Source organism: Aotus nancymaae, unplaced genomic scaffold (genome assembly GCF_030222135.1).
Source record: "Aotus nancymaae isolate 86718 unplaced genomic scaffold, 86718_ANA_hifiasm-v0.15.2.pri h1tg000022l_1, whole genome shotgun sequence".
Lineage (NCBI taxonomy): Eukaryota > Metazoa > Chordata > Mammalia > Primates > Aotidae > Aotus > Aotus nancymaae.
This window is the reverse complement of record NW_026988435.1, coordinates 17607159-17632425: the sequence shown is the minus strand read 5'-3', so window position 1 is coordinate 17632425 and position 25267 is coordinate 17607159. Positions and strand designations below refer to the sequence as shown.

At 33.2% G+C, this 25267-nt stretch overlaps 1 protein-coding gene across 27 annotated transcripts in view; it reads left to right on the top strand.

Moving 5' to 3' along the window:
- Nucleotides 1-25267, top strand: part of ROBO2 (roundabout guidance receptor 2) — a 1679075-nt gene that overhangs the window by 1541353 nt on the left and 112455 nt on the right. For 19 of the 27 annotated variants that reach the window (XM_064380041.1, XM_064380040.1, XM_064380029.1 and 16 more), the window contains 2 exons: nt 12728-12855; nt 17382-17393. In XM_064380041.1, the coding sequence (XP_064236111.1) occupies nt 12728-12855; nt 17382-17393 (140 nt within the window). The remainder of the gene's footprint in view (nt 1-12727; nt 12856-17381; nt 17394-25267) is intronic. The other 8 variants (XM_012444747.2, XM_012444746.2, XM_064380035.1 and 5 more) reach the window with 1 other exon arrangement.

Sequence of the window (25267 nt, the reverse complement as noted above, 5' to 3'; positions counted from 1 at the left end):
AACTGGATGACATGAGACTCAATGAAGTTGAATTTTGTTTTAGTTTGCTTTATTTTATTTGTATGTAATACATAGCTCATTCAAAGAATATTTATTGAGTAATTACTCTGTGTCAGACATGGAGTAATTGCTTAGAATGGTTGGTCCTCATTTTCCCTCTTCCTCTGCTTTTATACCAGAGGGCTAATCCTCAGAGAAGAGCCAGATTTGCATTAAGGCAAAAGAAATATTAATATTTCTCAGATATATCTCAGAAATATCCGAGAATGACAGAAGAGAAGGACACTTTCACAAATCAGGAAACAGATAATTTAGAAAACAGAGTGAAAAATCCTTATGGAGATGGCCACAAAAATTTTGTGAGGGGTTATATTAGAGGAGATGAAACTCATTTCAAAGGAAGTGAAAAACAAGAGAATAAGAAGGCAAGAGAAGATGGAAATTTGGGTGATCACCAAAACCAACAGTCTGAGAACTTTACAGCTGGCCACAAATTTGCCAAGAGAATTAATCCCTGAAGCCTCACATGTCTGCCATAGGAAGAGAAGATGGGAGAGACGGACACTCAGAAGACAGCCACAGGCTACACTGGTTAAAACTTGGAAGGAGTTCTGGTTTAGGGTGAGCAGGATGCTTTGACCTCCAAAAGAGCCCAGCTAAAGTTTCGTTTCATTGCCCACTTTCCAGAGAGAGGCTCTCGTTCCAAGGTGGTCAGTACCCAAATTCCTTGGCATGGGTTCAAGTCCCAATCTTTTTGGCCTAGTTACCTTAGAAGCTGAAATCTGCGTTTAGTTAAATCAACTATTATCCAATTGTGGATAGTTTTAAAGATGTTTTTCATTTGTATGTCTTTGCTTAGCTTTTTAATTGGAAAAAAAAAAAGCCTTCCTCTCTCAGCTGTGCTAAAGGAAGACTAGCATAAGGGTTTTGCATTTATGAGTCAGACCCAGGAGAGAGCCAGTAATCGTTGGAGGATAAAAGTAGTGAGGGTAGAATATGGGGAATCAAGAGAGGCTAGAATATTGTTTGCTTAATTAAGACAAGGTAAGAATGCCATCGTATTTCAAGTTTCATTTGGGTTTCTGTAGAGGCTTCCAGAACAGAACAGCAAGTTCACTTGAAGGATAACCTTGCTTCTTACTATTTCCCTGCAAGAGTAACCTTCCAGGTTTTTGTTTCTTTCCTTTTACAATGAATGCTGTGAAAATTTTTATTTTCTTAAAAGGGCATCTGTCTTTCACATTTCTCTGAGGTCCCCTGACGAGAAATTGCTTGCAACCTGATCCCTGAGAGAACAGGCAAATATTCACTTTACCCAAACTATAAACATTAGCCTGCATTATAATTGTAGACAAAAAGAAAAGTGTGACCTGTGGTTGGCTATAGATTAAAAACAAAGACTCAGTCTGTACCAGCAAAAGAATGGCTTATTGTGTTCATTTTGGGGTCTCAGAGTTCAAAGGTGATTTAAGAGCTTGCCTTTAGGATACACCTTAAATATTAAAGATTAGGAAAGCATCATATGGAATTAGATTGCCAAGAAATACTTAGGTGAGTCTTAGTAACAGTTTCAAATGTTGTCTCTGCAAAGATATTTGAAAAATTGTGAGTGGAAAGATCATTTTAGAAAATTTGAGCAACGTTTCCTATTCTCAGCTCTCAAAGTGAAGGAGGTAAAAGATTAAAGTTTCTGCAGGAAAGTTTATATTTTATAGAAGCATGCCTTGAATAAACTTGTGAGTTACTAAAATGCAAATTTTAAAGTGATTGAATAACACTGTCACTAAGTTCTAGATGGATGTATCTCCGTGTCCATAACATGGCACAGTAGAACTAATTAGTTAGTATGTATAAAAAATCAATACATGATTCCATAAGATGAATAAGTGATTTTATCCTAAAAATTCTTCTGTTGAAAGTAAGATAATACAATATGAGACATTTTCATATAAAGCACCATAGTGAAATTTTCTTGAATGATGGAAATATAGAATGCCTATTTTTATAGACCTTTACTTTCTGAAAGAGTCTAAAGGTATAATTTGACCGTCAGCTATTTGAATTGAGTGGAAGTGTTTTGAAAATTGAAAACAAACTTTTCAAGTCTCTTTAAAGGGAAAGAAATATTTACTCATACAGACATTAAATGTTTCCTGGTTCAATTCATGGTTTTTACTATTGGCCAACTTAACGATTAATACAGCAGATGCATAATAAAATTTTAAGTGCTAATTCAAAACACTTGTTCCAGAATTGGAGCCAGAAATCTTATAATAAGAAGTAGTAGGTGATTTCAAAAACTAAACATGTTGAGAAAATAAATTTCCTTCCCTAAAAAACAAAGGTGCTTTTGAGATGAGAATGGCGGTTCAGGAAGTTTTATAGAGTCCTTACATAATTCAAACAAGGTGATGAGATACACAGGCTTGAACAGAGCATGATCACATTCCAGTTTGTAATAAAAATTATAATTTATATTTCTTAATTTTGTTTTCCTCCTAAACTCTGTAGTCATTGTGGAAGGCTTGGGAGTCCCTAAATTGTCTGAAATTTATTCTTAATAGCTAGAAAATCATGAGACGTTCCTACCCTTGTGGCTTAATGTGAATCAAGAATTGCAAAGTATGAGTCATGAATGAAATGTGGTTATCAAATTTTGCCAGTTTTCAATTCCCGTTTGATTTTCTTCTTCTTTTTTGGGGGCGGGGGAGGAGACAGAGTCTTGCTCTGTCACCTGTTTGATATTTTAAAAGTAAATTTAGCTGTATAGGAAATCTTTCCACTAGGTGTGAGAGCAGGTATGTTTATGAGGAAGAAATAACATAGATTCTCTTATTTAAATCTGGAAATGATTTTAGAGTGTAGTACTTTGTTTCTCAAAACTACTTAATATTTATCTTTTGAAGTAGTTTTGAGATTGTTCATGAAATATCACACACAGAATGTTGCATGCAAACTGTGGGTTTTAAGTATTAAATAAATTTACTTTGTTTTATTTATTATTCAGCTGAACAGATGGTAATGATTTTGACACAATTCAGTTTTCTTTTGCTTTTTTTTTCCCCAAGGGAAAAAAAAACACAAAAACACAGAGCTTCTTTTCCACTTTGTCACAGCTGGTTACCAATCAATCTCAATTCACGGTACAGTGATGATAGCACATGTTGTCCAGGGGCCAAATCTGATTGGGTTGCATTTTTCAGCAGTGTTTCATATCAGAAAAAATAAGGTATCTCTATGGTGGGGACTGTCAGCACACGATTGTACAACTCCCATTAATCAAACTTGGCAACAATGACTGCATTTATTTGAGTAAAAGACTGGCAGATTTCACAATGAAAATCACCAAATTTCTACTTGAATTTCCTCATCAGTAATGTTTTTTAAATCTATTTCTTTAGTCTTGGTTTTAATTACAGCCAATGATACCTTCTACGTTGACATTGATCATTACATGTGATCAACCAGCAGTGTTGATCATATATAATATCATACCATGTTACGAAGTAGCTGTTTCATACCAAAATAAACGCTACTTACTTAAAATTTATTCTAGACTGTTTAAAGAAGGCTAAAGGCAATTAGAAGCAAAATTTAAATACCTTTGTTGTTTTAATAAGAGAATAATGTTAAAGGACATAAATATCAGGAAAAACATTTATGAACCTCCTGGAGTTACAGTTGGTTTTAGAGTAATATTGAGAAAAAATATTGATAAAGTTAATTTCCTAAGGTTTTGAAACTGAACACAAGATAGCCAATACATTAATACCCACCTGCCCAATGCAAATGCACACAGAGCAATAAATGCACACATCCAATGGAAAATGCATGCTGTTGTTAGAAAAATAAATGTACCTGTAAAGGGTTCCAGTCCCTTTATAACTTGAGACAGCAATGTCAGCATTTTCTGTAAAATTGTGTTTGGAAATAGGCATTTTCTCTAAGTTACTTACTGCTGTGCAATTATATGTAAAACCCTGTTGTACACTATAAAGATATCTTTAAATGTAAGGAATTATTATTTGTAACTTTTCATATCACACTTTCAATATTTGCTTTCAAGGGAGAAATGCATATTTTCCCAATTTTTCAATGTAATGGTTACAATGAAATTACTATTAAACAAGGACCAAACTAGAAAGAAATCTAAGAAATAAGGCCACATTTATTAGACCTGGGAAAATACTTGACACCTGGGGGTTTTAGGAAGCAAATTACTGTCTTAGGGAAACCATGACCCATTAGGGAAAGCAGAGACTGGTAGTAGATAGTCACAAGAGTTTTCCCCAACCATACTGCCTCCATATGTGTTTTGGGAAAGAAACTCTGTCATGTTTTGCTTCAGATTGCCTACATGTGAAATTAGTAATGAGCCAACTATTTACATTCTAGTTTTTGAAATTAGTTAGACATAATTTATTTAAAGTAGTCTTCATATTTCTCAAGTTTTTGCAAATAGGAGTTAATTGAATCACAATTATAGGCCTATCCTTTCTCTGACCTGAGACACTTCTTAATGTAAATATTCACAAAGGTACCTTAATTTGATTGAGTTTCCCAGGTTTTTTATCGTTACTGTCAGGGTTCAGACTAGAGACTGGCACTGTGAATCAGTGATGTTGGGAGGAACTGTAGTGTCTGCATGGTGTACAATTGTATTCGACTTGTTGGGTCAGCAGTATGAGGAAGCAGAAAGAGCTTGTATTTTGGGTAAGACAGACCTTGATTTGAAAATTCAAGTTTGTACGTTAAAATATCCATGTGGCCTAGCGGGGTGGCTCACCCCTGTAATTTCAGCACTTTGGGAGGCCAAGGCGGGTGGATCACCTGAGGTCAAGAGTTCGAGACGAGCCTGGCCAACATGGTGAAACTCTGTCTCTGCTAAAAATACAAAAATTAGCCGGGCATGGTGGCACACGCCTGTAGTCCCAGCTACTCGGGAGGTTGACTCAGGAAAATCACTTGAACTTGGGAGACGGATGTTGCAGTGAGCCAGATTGCTCCACTGCACTCCAGCCTGGGCAACAGAGACTCCATCTCAAAAAAAAAAAAAAAAAGTTCACATTTTAAATGATGTCAATTGTTTCAATAATTCTAAAATATTATTAGACTAACACACACACCCCCCACAAATTTATACAATCTAAGGTAAATTTCAGTACCCACACTATGAGACCTGAATTTTAATAACAATAGCCATTAAAGGCTTAACCATTTATTCTTTGAACCCATTGGGAAAAAATTCTGAAAGCAGCTACTCTTTTGGTGGTATAACCCCTGCTTACTTTAATTTTCTTATGTGGATTCATACATCAGGATTTTTAAAAATTGAATGCTTATATTGTCCCTTGGCAAAAAGCTAGGTAAAAATCTTTGTAATATGGTTGATGAAGATTGCGCCAGGAGACTTAGATTCCAGTACAGTCTAAACCTTTGCTACTGATGAAATTCCAGTACTATTTTTCTAATATTAAAATTAGGACATTAGACTAGCCTCAATAATTTTGAAATTCTTTATTGTGTCTCAGAATTTATGATCTGTTTCTCGAAGTAACCAATTTTCTTATTATTGCATAATAAAATAATATTTTTTCTTTTATCCTAAGGTACTTTATTTAGGTTCCAAATGTTCTCCTTTAGTATTAATAATATGGGATTAGCTTAATATTTTCATGTTCACTCATTTATATCTTCATGGTTTTCTAGACTTTAACAAAGTTCTTTGAAATTATTAATTTTACACATGAAGAGTTCAGTGTACTTCACCTTTCCAATTTTCACACTATAATTCTTTTCTTAAGAAACAAGGAATAAAACAGAACATAATATCCCGATTTGTGCTATGCCAGATTTTTTAAACGTCTAAGAATAATCTATATGGTTTGTTTTCAGGTTGACTTTTATATATGTACATTTTCTAATTTTTAAAATGGAAGTAATAACTTCCCACCTTACTTACCAGAATTGTTATGAGGATAAATGAAAGATATATTTGAGAATACTATGCAAATATATTTTTATTGTCATTATTTTATTTTCATAAGACCTGTGACTTGAAACGGCCCTGCCAAAATAGCAAGCTTATATATTTGAAAGCATGAAACAAAACACGAAGCTTACTTTGTTCTCTCTCAATCTTCACATTTGTTTTACATATTCTTCAAAATTATTTCATTTATTTTGGTGGAGGGAGAAATATTATTTATTTATTCATGTTACTAATTTACAGAGGGTAATTTACTAATTATAATATATAAACCAAATGTGTAGATTGCCGTTCAAATTGCCAACTTATCTCCATATAGCTAGTAACATTAATGCATTAAATATTCCAAATTCTTACATTTTCAGCATTACATCAATATGAATTTAACTTACATTTCAGAGCTAATTGCTGATATATAAATACAACATTACTATGCTTCTTGATACAATATCTTTTTTTTTTTTTTTTGAGACGGAGTTTCGCTCTTGTTACCCAGGCTGGAGTGCAATGGCGCGATCTCGGCTCACCGCAATCTCCGCCTCCTGGGTTCAGGACAATTCTTCCTGCCTCAGCCTCCTGAGTAGCTGGGATTACAGGCACGCGCCACCGTGCCTAGCTAATTTTTTTGTATTTTTAGTAGAGACGGGGTTTCACCATGTTGACCAGATGGTCTCGATCGCTTGACCTCGTGATCCACCTGCCTCGGCCTCCCGATACAATATCTTTTTATATGTCAAATTAGTTAATCTTTCAGTACTGCCTATAATTGTTGTACTGGTAAGCATGCTATAAAGGAAGCAGAGAAGAATTTCAAGCATTTGTTCATGCTTCATCGTTTTTGCAATAAGAATTCATTGAACACCTCCTATATCTCAGCACTGTTTGGTTAGACTTGGGGTATACAGTTTAGAGCAAGAGAAAAGCAGTCCTCATTCCCATGGAACATACATGCTCTTGGAAATAAAGGAGACAATAAACAAGGAAACAGAAGACATGGTGAAGATATGTGCATTGAAGAAAATAAAATATATTAAAATACGACAAAAGAAATGTGAAAGCAAAGTATAAAAAGAAAGTAATTTTTCAAAGTAACTGGATTGGTGGACAGTAACTAGATTGCGTAGGCTGGAAAGACATGTTTAAGGGAATGATTTTCAGGCTATCCTGAAAGTCACAAAGGGTCAGCCGTGGAAAACGTAGGGAAGAACATGCCGAGAATTTGCAAAAGCACTACAAAGACACAGTAGAACTTACTTCTTACGTTGAGCATGTAAAAGAAAAGCCATGTGACTGGAACAGAGTGAACATGAAGTTTGAGAGGTAGGCAAGGACCAGATTATCTAAAGCTTTAAACACCATCAATAAATACATTTTATTCTGAGTGACAAAATGAGAAGCCATTGGATAGCTTTGAACAGTGCAGTGACATAATCAGATTTAGGTTTATCAATCAGTAAATCTGTACTGATGCTCTTAATTCCCCATGAAGCCCTTAGATAAGATAACTGCTATTACAGTGGTTCATTCTGAGTTGTACTTTTGTACCTTCTCTTTCTGTGTCTTTAGTTACCCTTGGTCAACTGTGTTCCAAAAATATTAAATGAAAAAATCTAGAAATAATTCATCAGATGCAAACTGCACAGTATTCTGAGTAACATGATGAAAGCTTGCACTTTCCTGCTTCATTCCACCAAGACGTGAATCACCCCTTTGTCCAGCGTATCCATGCTATGCACACTACTGGCCAGTTAGTCACTTAATAACCTTCTCAGTTATGATTGACTGTCTCGTGTAGAGTGTTTGTAGTTCAGTGCCATCTGTGGTTTCAAGCATCCATTAGGAGTCTAGGAACATAGTCCCTCTGAATAATGGGGATCACTGTATAGTATATGTTTGCTGTTATTAGGAATAGTTGACCTGAATATGAAATAATTCATAAGAAACCCAAAATTGAAAAAGCTCTCTTGTAGGAGAGAGAGTATACTCTTCTATTTGGCACAAGGAGTAAGTACTATTAATAGTAACTTTGGGAAGAAATGTTTTATATCATCATATGTAGAAGATCTTCTAATAGTCAGAGATGTTCAAAGATAGAACAGGCTACTTGTCCTAGGAACAAGCCAGAAGACTGATTGGTTGCATGTTGCAGATAGGATTCAAGTGTCCATGGATTGTTGCAGAAGGTGAACTTTTAAGGTTTGTTTTAGCCTAATGAGTCAATCACTTTATATATATTCAAAGTATTTGATTATAAATACATCATATAAACTGCTAATCATATTTGCAGTCTTTCCTCAGGCAAAGATGCAGCAAGAAAAATGAGAATTTAAAAGACTGTGAGCATTTCAGAAACTAAGTACTGGAAATTTTTTTTTTAATTACAACATCCCAATGTGATGGGACATAACAAGATATGTATTGTAGCATATATTTCCAATTGGAGAAAGACAAGGCATGGCCCCGGGAAATGTGTGTTAGCTGGAGAGAGCATCAGAGGTAGTTCTGATCACCCTAATATGGAGGCAGACATCATTTCAGTAGGCTCTACATCTTATTAAGTAATGTATCCCCAAATTTTGATGCAATGCATGAGATATGTCATCAGCATTTCTTGAATAAAATAATGAAATGTTTTTTATAATCTTTTCAAATTTCAATGATCATCAAGGAGAAATTAAAAGATGACAACGCTATTGAGCATCTAATTCCTAGGAACTATGCTGGGCACTGTTATATGAAAGATCATTAAAAATTATCACCAAAAATTTATTTTTACTCCAAAGCATACCTGTCTCACTGGGAATGGATTTAGTTACTTTCTGTACTTTTATGTTTTCTAACAAATCTGGCCCATGTCACCAGACCATTGGCCTTGGCCATTGTTTTACAATCTATATCTGAAAACCTGTTCTATAGGTAGAAAAAAAAATTAGATTTGCTGTTTGCTTTTAATGGCACAGTCCCTTTGAAAGGCAGTCTTTTTTATTAGTTGTTAAGATTAATTCCTTTTATTCTTCCCAAGTAATATTTGATTTTAACTTTTCACAAGGAAGGTAATTTGCAATCATAGAATGTACAATTACTTGTATCCCTGATCAAGGTACCATTAATTACAAAATAAACAAACAAAAAACTCATTCCTATTCTTATTTCCACCTTTCTTTAAAATAATGAAAAATCTCAGGAAGTCAGATTTCAGACTTGGTTTGGGTTCACATATTATGTATTTTGTCATGTTTAAATAAACACTTTCAAATTTTTTTTAAATTTCAACTCTTATTTTAGATTTGGGGGTACATGTACAGTTTGTTATATGGCCATATTGTGTGACAGTGAAGTTGGGGCTACAAATGGTGCCATCACCCAGAAAGTAAGCATACTATCCAATAGATAGTTTTTCAGCCCTTTGCCCCCTCCTTCTCTCTTTCCTTTAGTAGTTCCCAGTGTGTATTGTTCCAATCTCTATATCCATGTGTACCCAATTTTCAGCTTCCACTTCTAAGTGAGAACATGATTTCCTTCTTTTTTATCACTGTGTAGTATTCAGTGGCATATATGCACCACATTTTCTTTATTCAATTCACAGTTGATTGGCACTTAGTTTGATTCCATGTCTTTGCTATTATGAATAGTGTGACAATAAATATACAAGTGCCTGTGGGTTTTTTTGTAAAACAATTTATTTTCTTTTGGATATTTACACGGTAATTGGATTGCTGAGTCAAATGGTAGTTCTGTTTAAGTTCTTTGAGAAATTTCCAAACTGCTTTCCACAATGTCTGAACTAATTTACATTCCCACCAGCAATGTGTAAGCATTCTCTTTTTTTCCACAGAGTCATTAGCAAGTGTTATTTTTTGACTTTTTAATAGTAACCATTCTGACTGGTGTGAGACGGTATCTCATTGTGGTTTTGATTGCAGTTCTCTGATGATTAGAATATACACTTCTTTTTTTTACACTAAAGCAGGAGATAACATTTACATTTTGTTTAGCTTCCATGTTGTCTCCTGTGTAATTAATGTCTCTAATGTGAAGGAAAATTTTGTCATAAGCTATAACTAAATACTTGCTGAATGTGAAATTATTTATCTGTCCAAATTATGTAGTTATGTGTCTTAATGTTTTAAGTTAGCATTTAAAAATTAAACTGTTTTCTTTCAGAGAAGTAGTACAGATAGAATGGGAAAAGTGACAAATTCAGAGTCAAGATGTTAATTCTAGTGTTTTTCTTTAGCAATAACATGACTTTGAGCAGGTCATTTTACTTGACTATGTATCCGTTTTCTCATCTATAAAATGACAATTTCTGATTCAGAATAAGATTTTGAGGATACTATGAATGATTCATGAAACCATTTTTTTTAATTGAGGTAACATACAATTTTTTCTCAATGGCAAATCAGAAATAATATACTATATGTATATAGATATATGTATGTATGTGTGTGAGTGTGTGTGTGTGTGTGTGTGTGTGTATATATATATATTTTATTAACTTGGAATCATGGCTTCACATATGTATTGATCCAGAAAAGACTTTTTAGGTCATTAAGTTTATCTCCCCTTTTTTAGCTCTTGAAAAAACTCAAACATAGGACAATGTAGAGACATCTGAAGGTCAAACAAGAATAAATGGCTAAACAGTAGCCAAGAATTCAATTTTTTTAGATGATTTGGAAATGTCTGCAAAATACAGTGTTTAAATGTTTCTATCTTATAGCTAAGCATCTCATGCAGTACATAGGCTAACTGTAGAAAAGATTATTTTTATTATACCTTAAATACATCACCAGTAACTTTTCTGAAGCCATTATCAAAATAGTTTTTTTTTTTTTTTTTACATTTTTACTGGCAAAGTCAAGCACAAAGTGTTCATCTGTATTTTGCTCTTGTATGCATTTTAGCTTAGTACTTGCACGAAACTATAAAGATACAGGTAAAGTAATTTGCAGCCTTGAAGCCATTCACAGTTGGCCTTTATATCAACAGGAAACAAGATATATATTCACCACTAGTGTTTCTCGAGCTCCTAGTAGGTGGAATAATAATAGCTAATATGTACTGTGCTTTTTCTGTGCCTGTTTTAAGTACTTTATATGTCATTTAAAGCTCACACAAACTCCATGAAATAAATGTTATCCTTAGCACTTATTTTGCTAATGAGGAAATAGAGACCCAGAAAATTTAAGTATATTGCCCACCCTTAGAAGCATATTAAGTGGCCAAGTCCATGAATACAACTCTGACCATTTTGCTCCTGAGTCTGTACTTTTAACTACTTGATCATGCTACTGGATGTTTAAAACTCTATGTTTGGTGGTGTGGATATTGCAGTGAGTGAGGCAGACAAGATCTGTGCCTTCATCAAAATAGATAACAATACAAAATGTAACTAAGTGCAGAATTATTGTTGTAGCAATAAGTTTTCAAAAAGGGAGTAATTCGATTTTTATAGTATGGCAATGGATAGCTTCACAATGAAAGTCGTGGATAAGAAAGGAGTGGATAAGTTTCCCTAACATACTTAATAAGCAGAATTTTAAGGCAAAACATACAGACAGAAAAGTAACCACAATAATTAAAGGATGAAAGAGTTAGGGTAGTTTAGTTGGCATGATTGGTACGCAGACATTTCTTTTTGTCATGTCGAAGTCTATAAAATAGGACTATATTAGTTCATGTCTTAGCCTCTAATAAAGTTAAGCTGGATTATTCTTCTAGCTAAAGCTGGAAGTAGAAAATATCTGATTATGGTAGTTTTAAATGCAAGCCTAAAATGTTTGTGTTTGTCCTGAAAGCAACAGGAAGTCACAGCTAGTTTTGAGCAGACAGAACCAATTAAAATCATATTTTGGAAATGTGGATCCAACTGTGGTATATATGAGGAAGAGAAGCAATGTGGCCAATCAGGAACTATTGCAAGATGTGTGTTTGAAATTAGAACCACTGGTAAATATCAGGAGGAAAGATCAGATGTGAAAAGAATGAAAAAAAGATAGCTTGATTATTTAGTTGGTATAATTATAATTTCTTAGAATCAAATAAGAATATATTCTCATGTAAATACCCCCAAATATTTCATGTTATAATGTTTTCTGACCCACTCTGCTAGTCTGCTTCATTAATGAAGTGGCGGTGAAACAATAAATGCATGTGAAAGAGCTGAGGATGTGCATTTCCAAAAACCACTCCAAGGCATGTTGATGTTTCAGGAGTTAATAGTCCTTATTAAAAAAAATGACTACATACCCTTAATTCTTTTAACTAATGCCCATTTTGTCAATTTGCCAACAAACAAGAGAAAAATTTTGTTCTTTAATATATTTCAGCTATCTTATTTCCAAGGTGCCTAAAAATAAATTGTATTATTGAACAATGTGACTAATGAGATATGACTCAACAAGAAACTGAGATATACACTATTTTCTTTAGTAGTTAAGAGCTACCAAAGAAAGGTCAAAGTGCTGATTATGCCTTTGATAGATGTGAAGTGGAAAGAATAGCAAGCATATGTAAAGGATAGGTAACTGACAAGTAGCTAAAGATCAGATATGAAATTGATTTTATTAGCAATACCTTCAATCTAAGCAATTGTACTTTATGGCTGATTTATGTGTATATATATGTGTGTGTTTAGGTAAAATGCAATATAAAAAGAAAAATGAAGATAAATACTTAGTGCTATTATCTATATAGATAATACAGTTTAATAAAACCAGCTCATATTCTACACAGGTATGACATAAAAGATGATTACACACTAAGAATTAAAAAGACCATGAGTACAGATGAAGGCACCTATATGTGTATTGCCGAGAATCGTGTTGGAAAAATGGAAGCCTCTGCTACACTCACAGTCCGAGGTAAGAGATTTAAGATGTCAAACATAATTGAACCAGGAGACTAATATTTGGTTAAATTGGTAAGTGGACTTACAGTCAAATTAGTGGATTATGCTATTTTGTTGTACTAAAATGCCTATATTTTGTGTCCTCTCTAATTAACTGCAATAAAATCAGTTTCAATATTTGATTCCAAATGATGACAACTTAAAGGGATTAATTCTTACTTGGTAAATTGCTTATGTGGTTTAAAGTTAATAGTTTATATGGCTTAAAAGTAAATCTTAAAATTAGAAAAGATGTGTACTCCTCTTTTCATTTCCGTTGCTTTCAACTACTTACTGTTTTAAATGTCATCAGTTTCAAAGGTACTCCCATGTTTTCTGTTTACTAGTTTGTCACTTTATACTAGTAGCATACTGTTTTGAAGTTCTTTTTAATGTCAGCATTCAAAACAGCAATCTGAAAAACACTAGCAATGCTTCCAAAGGTGAAAATGAATACAGAGGAGCTCTCCAGCCTTGAGATAATCTGGTTTAGAGACTGATTTGTGAAGTTCATTGGCCTTAAATAATTGAAATAGTCGGTGCTGCTCTTGTAATAACTTTCACTTTCTGGGTGTCATGCACTTCCTCAGTCATGGAATAATGTTCATTTATAGACTCACTGGAATTTCTTATAAAGGAAAGAAAGCATTACTTAACTTTAGAGTGCACTAGAATAGATTAACTGTCTTTTCAGTGGAACTTTTTGATCACATGAGGTAAATTATATAGTCCAAGTTACCAAGAAGTACCATATAGACAGTTACACTTATTCTTGAAATAGACATTACCCATGGCATCATTTACACTCATAGAACATCAAACAAAGATAGGCAAGCACATCCTTCTCCCACTACTAACTGCCTCCTCTCATCCTTGGCAATAAAGAGACTGGCTGCATGTTTTCATTCAAGTCTCAGTTACATCTTACCCTGTTTAGTCATACCTCTGACGGTTTCAGAACATTGGGAGAATGATTTGGAGAAGTTTGAAGCTACAAGAAAGGTGTCAGGAATTCTCAGGTTAGTCCTTTTTGTGGTAAGAAAAAGGATTTTTGCCAGATTTATGATTTGTGCTTCAAATCATACAAAACTCAGTGACCTCCAGGTAATTATTAGGAGACAGGCTCTTTGGATACCTGGAAAAATATTGTTGCTTTTCATACTCCTCAACTGCTCCATTCTTATTTCACTTAATTCATTTTTTCTTCTCCAGACATTCTAGTGTGAACTTAGATACAAAACATATTTAGACAAAACTGACAGCTAGTTGCATAAAAACATTTTCACTCTTCATTACTTAACAGGCTATAAAGAGCTATGATCATATATGAATCATATATATATGGATTATGTAAGATAGAAATCTGATAACCTTTATAAGCCAATGAACACACTTTATTTAACCCACACTCTGCGTGGATGACTTCATATGTTTGTCATGTTTGCTAGGCAGCTTACTGCAAAAACAATTTACTAGACCAAATTATCCCCAAAGTTTTATTTTTCTTTTTTTTAAAGTAAATGGAAAAAAATAATAAACAACCAACCAATAAATTTTCCGTTCGAGAAATATTTGCTGACTAAATAAATAGTGAGAGAATGTGAGGAGCTGTTTGTTTGTAGAAGCAGCAGGGTTTCTTTTATACTTGAATGCTTGGATGAGTGAGACTTGAAGTGGTCTGTTTGCTTTAAGACCTTTCCCAGCTAATTGTTTTCATAATTTTTCGAAAGTTTCAGCCTTAACATTTCATTTAACAAAGCATGCTCCTCAGATGGGGATGTTTGAAGCTAACTTGCAAAACTAATAGAAAAAATTGTTTGTTTTTATAGGGTTTTTTGTTTTGTTTTGTTTTTTAAATCAGCAAATCTTAAATGGCCTCTCCCCTAATCTGTATCCTGTAGATGGATTAGAGTGTTTATTCTTTGTGGTATGTACTTATCACCTCTCTAAGGCTGAAACCTCAAAAACTGGGTTTAAAAAAAATCTCCTTAATACAAAATAATGTAGAGTAAAATACTGTTTAAAAACGTTTTTGTACCATTAGGAAAAGCATTTGGGTTTTCTCATGCTAAGAGATTACAGGGAAAAAAAAGACAATACTGATTTCTACGACTTATTTTTTTTTTCTGTGCTCATTTTTCTATGCACATAAATGAAATGTGCAGCCTTTCTTTGGATTGTTTTATTAGAGCAGGGTCGACTGACCCAAGAGGCCATGTTCATTTTCATCCATTTAATGCAGAGACACAGTTTAGTTTAATTTGCTGATTTTGAAAACATCCATCTGCTGGTTTTCTTCAGGATGAAATGTTGCTAATGTAACAGGACAAAAAAATTTATTGTGATGTTTCTGCTAAAATTTATCGTAACATTCACATTAGTCAATTGGAAAAAAGGTAAGGGAGTTTATTCTTAAAATTTGAAACAGATCCACTTTGTTGTTTCCCATTTCCGACATATGTTTTCTTTAAAAAAACAAACAAACAAACAAACAAAAAACAAAAAAAAAACGTAAAGTGAAGCCGAAGATCAAGAAGCTCCCTTTGCTGACTTTGCAAATGTAAAATTAGGAAGAAATAAACCCAGTCAACAACAAACCTCCTACCATCTTTATTCTAATCAAATAATTTATTATTAATAAAACTTTTAAAGTGGCTAAAAAGTGACAACACAGCTGCATATTTGTAAGCACATTTTTTCCCATTTTTAAATTTTTAAAATTTTTTTTGCATAAAGATCTGACTGGACAAATAATCTTGCTTCTTGAGCAATAAAGCCTTAACATTTTTGGAATTATTCTATACTAAAATAAAATAGAAATATATTTTATTTATTTAAAACATGATTTCTCACGACAGTTTCTTTCTTTTCTTTTTTTGTTAATATCCTAGACTCAAAACACCTTTCTGTTTCTAAAGGAAACATGTTTGAAATTCAGCTTGAGGTGGCAAGCTGAAAAGCGCAAATTCAAAGGTGGAGGACAAAGTTCTTTTTCTACTGGACATTGGCAAAATTAAGAGAAACTTCATCTGTTAGAATAAGCCACAAGTTAACATTGTTAGTCTGTTATCTCTTTTTGATAGTTAATCTTGTATTCTGCTCCCCACTCCCCTGCAAAAACAAGGAAATTATGGTACATTAGGTAACTTACTCTTCTTTTCCTCTTGCTATAGAAAACACATCACGTATGTTAGGACACATTAGGATTCCACTAAACTGGACTTTTCACAACACTGCTCCCATTGCCTTATTGCCTATTGTCAGAATCTTTCCTGTTTCGATTGTGAATATTATAGACCATGGCTCTCATATAGAGACAAATAGTTTTTATTTTTAGGGATTGCACAGAGCTAGTATTATGATGTATGTGTTAAGTGAATATGTGTAAATATGTTTTCAATGCCTGTTCCTATCTTGCCATGCCCAAACAGCCATCATCAACACAAAACTATTGATATGTTCCAGGGTCACATTACATATGCACTGGAGCTGTATCCACTGGGATATGGGCAAAACACTGTTGAAAAAACTATATTTTTAATGTTAGAGTTCATGAAAGTTCATATATTACTAAGTACATTTCTTCTTCATTTGGATAATGGGATTACATGTTTTACAATATTTGTCCATAGCTTTTACGTAAAATGGTTTGCCATCTAAACTGATAGGGTGTTATTCCTTTTAAAGAAATATTACGAAGTCCATGTGTATCTCTTACAATTTCTTTGCATTAATAACTGGGGCAGCCTATTACCACTAATTTTAGTGATTGAAAGTTACGGTATAATAAAAAAATGATAATTTGTTGAAGCAGCAATTTGAAAGCCATTCTCAGTGTGAACAAGAATCAACTTGTCAGTCATTGTTTCCTGCCCTCTGCCAAAAGAAGAAAAAAGCTTAACAGTAGTTAGGGAGCTACTGAGTTGAAATCTCTAAGGATGTTCCAACCTATTTGTTATATTTTCATCCACCCTGTCCACGGATGAAAAGTGATGTGATCTTAACTTATTACTGACTGAAAAGCAGCGTCAGGGGCTTTTCTGTAGTCCTTGTAATGGTTCTGACTAACCATGCTTAAAATCCAATTGCTATTTAAATCAGACAGTGAGGCCTTCTTTTATTGATATGACATTTGCTAGTCTGTGACTTGAATAGTTATATTCATCAGGTTTTTAACTTTGGAGTAACACAAGGCTATTTAACTCAAGATCTTTGAAATAATAACTATAGTAAGTGATGACAATAAGACTTTACCTAAAATATCTCTCAAATTGCTTACAGTCAGTCCTCACAGTCAAAGTAATTATTTTCCTAGAATTATATTTGTAACTCTCAATTTTACCAGACTCAGGCATCTTGGTCATACTTGAATTATGAGACTAGAAATCACTCTATTGTCCATACTTAAATGTAACATTACACATCATGCATTCTGATAATTTTTCTTTCTTTTTTTTAATTTCTTTTTATGTTCTCACCACACCATTGTAATGTCTACAGCTCGCCCTGTTGGTAAGTAGCCATCCTTCTATCCACTAAGCATGGCTTTGCACAGTGCTTCATAACTCATGCATAGTAAGATTTGACAGAATGAAATGTATTTATTTTACCCATGTTAAAATAATACTTGAGACTGTCTGCTGTAAAAGTTGCTCCTGTTTTTTTTTTTTTTTTATCACTTTGATAAAGAATTTTGTAGTGACTTTGGCTACATAGCAGTAAGTAGGTAACAAGTGTTATGTAAGAGAATAAATGAATGATTAATGTTTGTGAACTGCTAGCTGTTCTTACAGGAGAAAAATATATTGCATTAGAATACAATAAGAAAGGATTACTGTCCTTTTTTGTATGTATAAAATAATCAATTATTAGTAATGTTTGATGTTAAGATAAAAAGTTATGAACTAAATTAAAAAGTACTACAACTTTATGCACTTCTTTTAAGTTACTCAGAGTCCCAGGATTTTTTAGCTGCTGCATATTTATTGCCTGCATGCCTATTTAAACAAAATGGAGTAAAATGCTTCAAGTAGCTGCTTACCCTAAGTGGGGGAGGGAGAGAGGAGCTGTGTTCTTTGGCATGAAAAGTTAGTGCTTGGGGTTTTAATATATCTTATTTTGCATTTGGCTTTGTGAAATCAAAGAACGTTAACAGCTTGCTTTTGCAGATATTTAAGTGGCAATTATTTGTAAACATTTGGAAGATAACTTTTTTTATTCGTTGATTTAGTAAGCTTTCTGCATCTCTTTTAAGCTTTAGTTTAATCCACCAATAACTATGTTTAAATAAATCTTAGTAATTGTGTCACATGTAAATGAATAGATGAATGTACAAATGGATGGATGAAAGAGTGAAGGAATTTAGTACACTGCTTCTTTAATATACTAAAAGATACTTTAATAACAATTTATTCAAATTTGAGGGCTTTATAAATTGTCCATCTAGTTTCAAAAGCTTTCTTAATATACTGGCTTGACATTGTTGACACTTGGTAATATATGTTGGTTCAGACTCACACATTTTTTCCCCCTTTGGTTGAAACAATCACAGATTGTGTTGTTAAACAGTATGTTTTTACATTGTCAGCAAATACAGTAAACATACTTTGGTTTCCCAATCTGACTTTCTGATCTGGTGTTTCTGAGCAATACTTCCTTTTGATTAGTAATTTAATATCCCTTATGCTCAGTGACCTCCTCTATAAAATGGAGATAATTATACTGACTTATCAGAGCTGTTGCAGGAGTGGATTGAGTTTAAGATTGATTTTATATGTAAAAGGCATTTTGTATGCCAATGTTGGTAGCCATCATATGCCTAGTTTCTGAGGCATTACTTCACATTTTAATATTTTGGAAATAAAGTCATGGCTTACAATTAATCGAAACACAAACTGCAGGGCTTTTTTTTTTTTTAAATAATGATGAAATCAATTGTGCTTTGTACAATTGATGTTTGAAAATTCAAGAATATATTGTAATAATTTTTAAGCCTTATTTCCTTGTATTTGTAAGGATTCCTATTAATGATAATTTTATCTGTCTTTTGAATGACATACAAAATTAAGAAAAGAATGAGAAAGAATAAGATGCAGCATCAATAGACAAAGAAAGAGCTGATGGTAGAATACATGACCACTCTGTTAGATTTCTTTTTCGCAACCTCTGTGAGCTAGTTTTCAGGTTCAGAAATTCACTCATTTATGTGTCAAATAAGAAAGCATGTTATTACATATAATAAAATAAGTGGAAAGATTTATATATAAATTATATATAACAATATTATGAGTTATATATATAATAAAGTAAATTAAGTAGAAAGATTTAAAACAATCTGACACTTTTTCAGAATTCTTGAGACTATGCAATACAAAATCTTTGCAACCTTATTTAGAAGTTTTTTAAAGATATTAAGCATCATAGTATTTACAGGAGATATGAAAAGAGATGAATGATTGAAAACAGTTCTCAAAGAAAGGGTGATATTAGGTATTAAAAAATACAGTTGGTTTTGCATTGGCAGCAGTTGTCCTTGGAAGGTAATGACTTTTCAAATGAAAAGTCACATTTAAATTATAGATCTTTATATACAGAAACCTCATGCCAATATACTATGACCACTTGATTTATATTATCTCACAAATTTTCAGAACATAGAACAGTATGCTAATAACTTCTAATATATTTAAAACCTTTAAATATAGAAAAAAGTACATTGATTTCAAAATGTGATATACACAGAATATTGAGATGTATCTGTCATCTGCAAGATGTTTCAAAAGTTATTTCCATTTTTTATTCCTGTTTGAAATGATTTCTTAAATTCCCATTGGACTGGAACTAAAGAATAGCTTCTTGACACATTGTACTTTATTCCGGGGAAGTCTGTCATTTCATAAATCTATCTCAAATGACTTATGACAATGTTCAGAAATATAAAGAACTATACTTTAAACTTGACAACCACTATTAATTTTAAAAACTGAGTGTTGGTTATGTTTTAATTGGATTGCCAAAGAAGAGATATAATAAAGCAATTAGCCTCATTTTCTTGAATGTACTTCTTACATTAATTTTAGTTCAAGAACATAGATATCTGAACATGTACAGTCAGAAAGTATAAGTCAAGTAAAGTAATGATTAAATGTTAAAATGATAGAAAAGCTACATTATTATTATTTATATTTGTTAATGAACCTAAAAGCATATTTTTCAACTCTGAAGCTCTTAGCAATAGCATAAATGGTATTCTGCAAAGTAAAGACCACAGAAAGGGGAGAAAAACTAGCTTTTAGTTCTAATATAAATTAGGTGAAAAAATATGTACCAAGTATATAACATTTAGAGAAAATTCAGAGCATAGTTTCTGTCTAAAGCTTTTGAATGAAAATTAGAAATCATTGCAGATTCTGGAATACTTTGAGATTCCAAAGCCAATTGCGACATTACCTACTGGGTGAAACTTCTTGATGGTCTGTGTAGAAAGCCCCATTTAGAAATCATTACAAACACCCAAACAGAATTTTGTCCAAATGGATGACTCTTATGAGATGCGTTTGCGGTAAAGAATTTGCAACTCTGTGCAATCACAGTTGGAATAAACACCTCTGGCCTGTATTTAGTTTTCCTCTAGGCGAAGTTAGAGGCTGCTCTAGTGTGGGAGGTATTACTAAAAGCAGACATTCATATACTTGCCAATGGAGAAAAGTGTTTTACAGATTTCACTTGCTCATCTGCAATGTCACCAATGGGTCGAAAAGATCACTTTAATCTAATGTTCATATTTGCTGGTTGCCACAAAATCTAGGCAACAATCGCTTTGATAATTAAAAATCTGCAAGCCCTTCCTGTAGTTTTGACGTTTTACTATTCCAAAGGCGTTCTTTATATGAGAAGCAAAAGTACATCATAGGAGAGTTAACTATGAATGCTGAAATATTCATTTGTTTATTTGGAAAACTCTTCTGATGAGGAAACTGACAGAAGAAAATGGTCTAAATAGGGATAAATATCTTGCTTCCTATACCCATCTGTCTTGTTTTTCTATTGGAAGCCTCTCCTGAGCTTAAAAATAAAAAAGAACATCTATTTTGGAGATGGGCAACATGTTTTTTTTCCTAGCAGCAACTCAAAACACGATGAGTAATTTGGAAAGGAACTGTCAAATCTACCAGCTGCCTTGCTTATGAAGCTGTCCTGCTCCGTTTGGTAACTTGTATACCATATGCTAGATGCTGATTGCCTGGAGTAGAAAACTGAAAGCTGAGTACTTCAAGTAAAACTTGTTTAAAATATCAAAAACAAACTGACAATGCACAACTCGATGAAAACTTCTAAGTATTTTCTAACTTAATGACTGAAAAATATGTTTCCTTTTGATGGAAAAATATAATTGGCCACACAAGAATTTATAAGTATTGAGAAGTATATAAGTTTTTTGGCAAAATTTGCCACTTAAAAATTATTTTTTTTAAAGCAGCAGCCACTACTCTAAACAGAAATCCATAGGGACATATTTTTTAATGTTTCAACTGCTTAACCACAGTAATTAAATATGCCATTTTAGAAAGTTCTATTTTATGAGTTGAAGCAAAGTTTTGTTAAAGCTTACTCTAAAGCATTTTATTCTGAGGCCACCAAGAAGTCAAAAAAAAAAAAAAAAGTTTGTGATTGAAAAATTCATTCAGGGTGAATTATAAATCTGACATTACTTAAAGAATAATATAACAGATATTTTGATACCCCCATCTTCCACCCCAACTTGAAATTTGGAAAATGTAATGTACAGGATATAATTTAATATTGGAAATATCACAGTTTTTTAAAATCGGAAAACTTACAGGTATTGTGTATTAACTTTTTCATGTTTGGATGCACTTTTTGCAAAAGATACCCTAAGTGTACCTTGGAAGGAGACCTAGAAGTTTATTTCTCGCATCCCTTTTTTCTTTGGACAAGCTGTTACCCCATGACCTGAGGTAATCATCTCCCTCCTGTGAGCACTTAATGTTTCCTGCACCTGGCACTAATTAGCTACTTTATGCAGAGTTCCATTTAACTATTATTAAGCATCACGTTTTCCATTGCTCCATATGTTTTGATTAAATGGTAGGTTTAAAAAAGGCATTCTGTTTTATCTTCCATATTCCAACTGAGTTTCCATAATGTGAAACGTTTAAAATATGTTAAGCTAATGTTCATTTCTAGAGTGAAACACAAGTGCAGGTTACTTCTCAGGCTGAGCGGATTGTAGCCTTGTGTACTTGACAATGTCTGTCCATTGAACAGGAGGAAAGACCAGATCTTAAATTACTCTCACACTTTTTTCCCCCCGTCATAACTTGGTAAAAATGTTCTATTGTCTTGGTATTGAATGGTACTATAGTGAAGTCTGAAACTTATAAATACGTATATTTTTTTATTGGCTGGGATGTTCTTTTACCATATGAATATGCATGTAGTCCCTTCTTTCAAGTAACTTTGCTGAGTTATATCTTGGTAATGATCATCCTGTATGAATATTTCTAGGATGCAATAAGCCACCTGAATCTGTCAGATCTGTGCTTTAGTTTACTTTATTTCAATAACATTTTCTTCTGTCTTATCTTTGAATTTTTTTCTGTTTTACTTCCTCATTTCTTCCAATACGTTAGTTATATTGGCTTTCCTTTGTCACAATTTCAAATTTATCAACTTCTCTTTAATAATTTTAGTCATTTTTATTTCATGCTTTACGATTTCTCTATGATAATATACCATGTCTCTAACTTTCGAAATTGCTATCATCATGCATTTCTTATTTTTAAAATATGTTCTAATTTTCTGGGTTTTTTTTGTTGTTGTTATTTTCTTGTTAAGTTCTAATATAAAATTCTTTATCTTTACTTGTCTTTTAGCCTATGTTTGCCTTTTGTAGTTAATTTGTTAAAGAGTGATTTCATTGTATATAATTTCACTTAGACTATGCCAACTATTTATTTTAAATTGTTTCTGTGTTTTGAGTAATTCTTGGAAGACATAGGTCCTTTATCTCTCTTTAATTAATTATGTTCCTTTTCTCTCATGAATTAAATAAGTAATTAGTTAATATACAAGTTTTTCTTAAATTTTGTTTTACATAGATCCTGTTTTGGTTCCTATCTGATTATTCATTTTCTAGTTAGCTGTGAAGACTAGGTTTTGCATATTTGGAGAAGAGAAAATGAGAAGTAGCAGGGTAATTCAATAATCCCTATTTGGAATGTTGTTTTTAATATCTTACTAAAACCATATTATTTTCTTCTCAGTATTGTACTGGCCCTGGTGATTCAGAACCACCCTTTTTAAGTTATAAGCTGTGTGCCTTTTCCTATAAAACTCTCTCTTCGTCTTCCTTTATCCTCTGTTTCATAAGAAGGATGGTTTTCAGTTGTGTCAGTTTCCTATTGTTGCATAAAAATTACCACACATTGAGCAATTTAAAACCATGTCATTCCGTAAGTCCAAAATTGCAGGCAGTCTCAACAGGGTTTTCTTCTAAGGGTTTCACAGACCAAAATCAAACATTGCTATCTTCTCTGGAGTCTCTTCAGAAGATCAACTTCTAAGTTCTTTGTGGTGTTTGGCAGAATCTGGTTCTTTGTGGTTGTAGGACTGAAGTCCTCTTTTCCTGGGCTGCTAGTCAGGGTGACTTACAGTTTTAAGAGGCTGCTCTTCAGCCTTAGCACATCGCTGCCACCACAACCTTCATAGCCAGCGGGGTTACCCTGAATCCTTCATGGGCTTTGCTTTATAGCTCACTGAGGCATCCTTCTGAGATCAGCTAGAGAACATTTCCTGATCTAAAGAGCTAATGTATTAAGTTAGGCCCACCTGAGGACTCAACCCATCCTAAGGTCAACTGATTAGTAACCTTAAGTACATCTCAGAATCTTTTTTGTAACCTAATATAATCATGAAAGTATTTCGAGGAAGGGCCTGAGGTCATGGGAACAACCTTAAAATTCTGTCAACTGGCCAGGCGTGGTGGCTCACGCCTATAATCCCAGCACTTTGGGAGGCCGAGGTGGGTGGATAACAAGGTCAAGAGATAGAGACCATCCTGGTCAACATGGTGAAACTCCGTCTCTACTAAAAATACAAAAAATTAGCTGGGCAAGGTGGTGCATGCCTATAATCCCAGATACTCAAGAGGCTGAGGCAGGAGAATTGCCTGAACCCAGGAGGCAGAGGTTGCAGTGAACCGAGATCGCGCCATTGCACTCCAGCCTGGGTAACAAGAGCGAAACTCCATCTCAAAAAAAAAAAAAAAAAAAAAAAAAAAAAGAATTTTGCCAACTGCAGTAGGCTTATTGTTTTTTCTTTCTTTCAATACTTCTTTCTGTGCCTTCTCAGTATTAGTTTATTTTCTGTAATTATGTCTCATATTTCCCACATCTCACTCGACTTTATGTATCATTTTTTTTCCCATAAAAAGATCCTGGGATGGGCTCCCACAAAGATGTTAGATAATTTTTGTGAAACTGGCATTGATAAGGGATTAAGGCTAGTTATGTTGGTGTTCAGTGTGCCTCCTCAGTTTTCTTCAGACTTTGCTGTATTTGACAGGGCTTCTTCATAATTTGTGGGTTGGGCTATGTTAGTTTTTTTCTTATTATTCATTTCTTTTGTTTTATTCAATACATGAAAGTGAAGCAGTATAAGCCTTTACTCAATTATCTTAACCCAAATAGCAAAAAGTTTGAATAATCATTATTTTTGGAGTCTATTTAAATAAGAATAAAATAAATACTAAGTATTTTTAATTAGTACTTAAAATTAAAGTACTATAAATATTAACTATCAGAATAACATAGATACTCAGGCCCCAAACAGTCTTATGAGCTTAATATTAAGAAGTTTCACTGGCTGTGTCCAGAATAAATTACATTAACATTTGAATCACATATTCGAAGAATGTTCATAAGTTGCTGGACTTAGTAGACAGAGATGTGATGATATATATACTGTAAAATATGTCTCATGATATAAGTTACACCTAAATATGCCTGATATTTGAATTGCTACAGTACTTAAACATATTAAATGTCACTCAAGGGAATAGTACATAATTAGATTCATTAAAAATATATAAACTAGCAAACTATATTACATTTTGATTTAAAATATATCTGAATGCCTTTTAAAATCTCAGTCATTGCAAGTATTGCTTCCCAGATTTACTAGGGATATTATTTTCATCTCCCCTACAAAACTATTAGGTCTTTGTCAGTAAATACATTGTTATATTTATCTTTCTGCCACCTCTAGGTCTAGCATAACACTTACATGTGCTGGAGGCACACAAATGTTGGTACAGTTAATTGATACACACATATGCATACATAGGTAATACTTGCCTAGAAAAT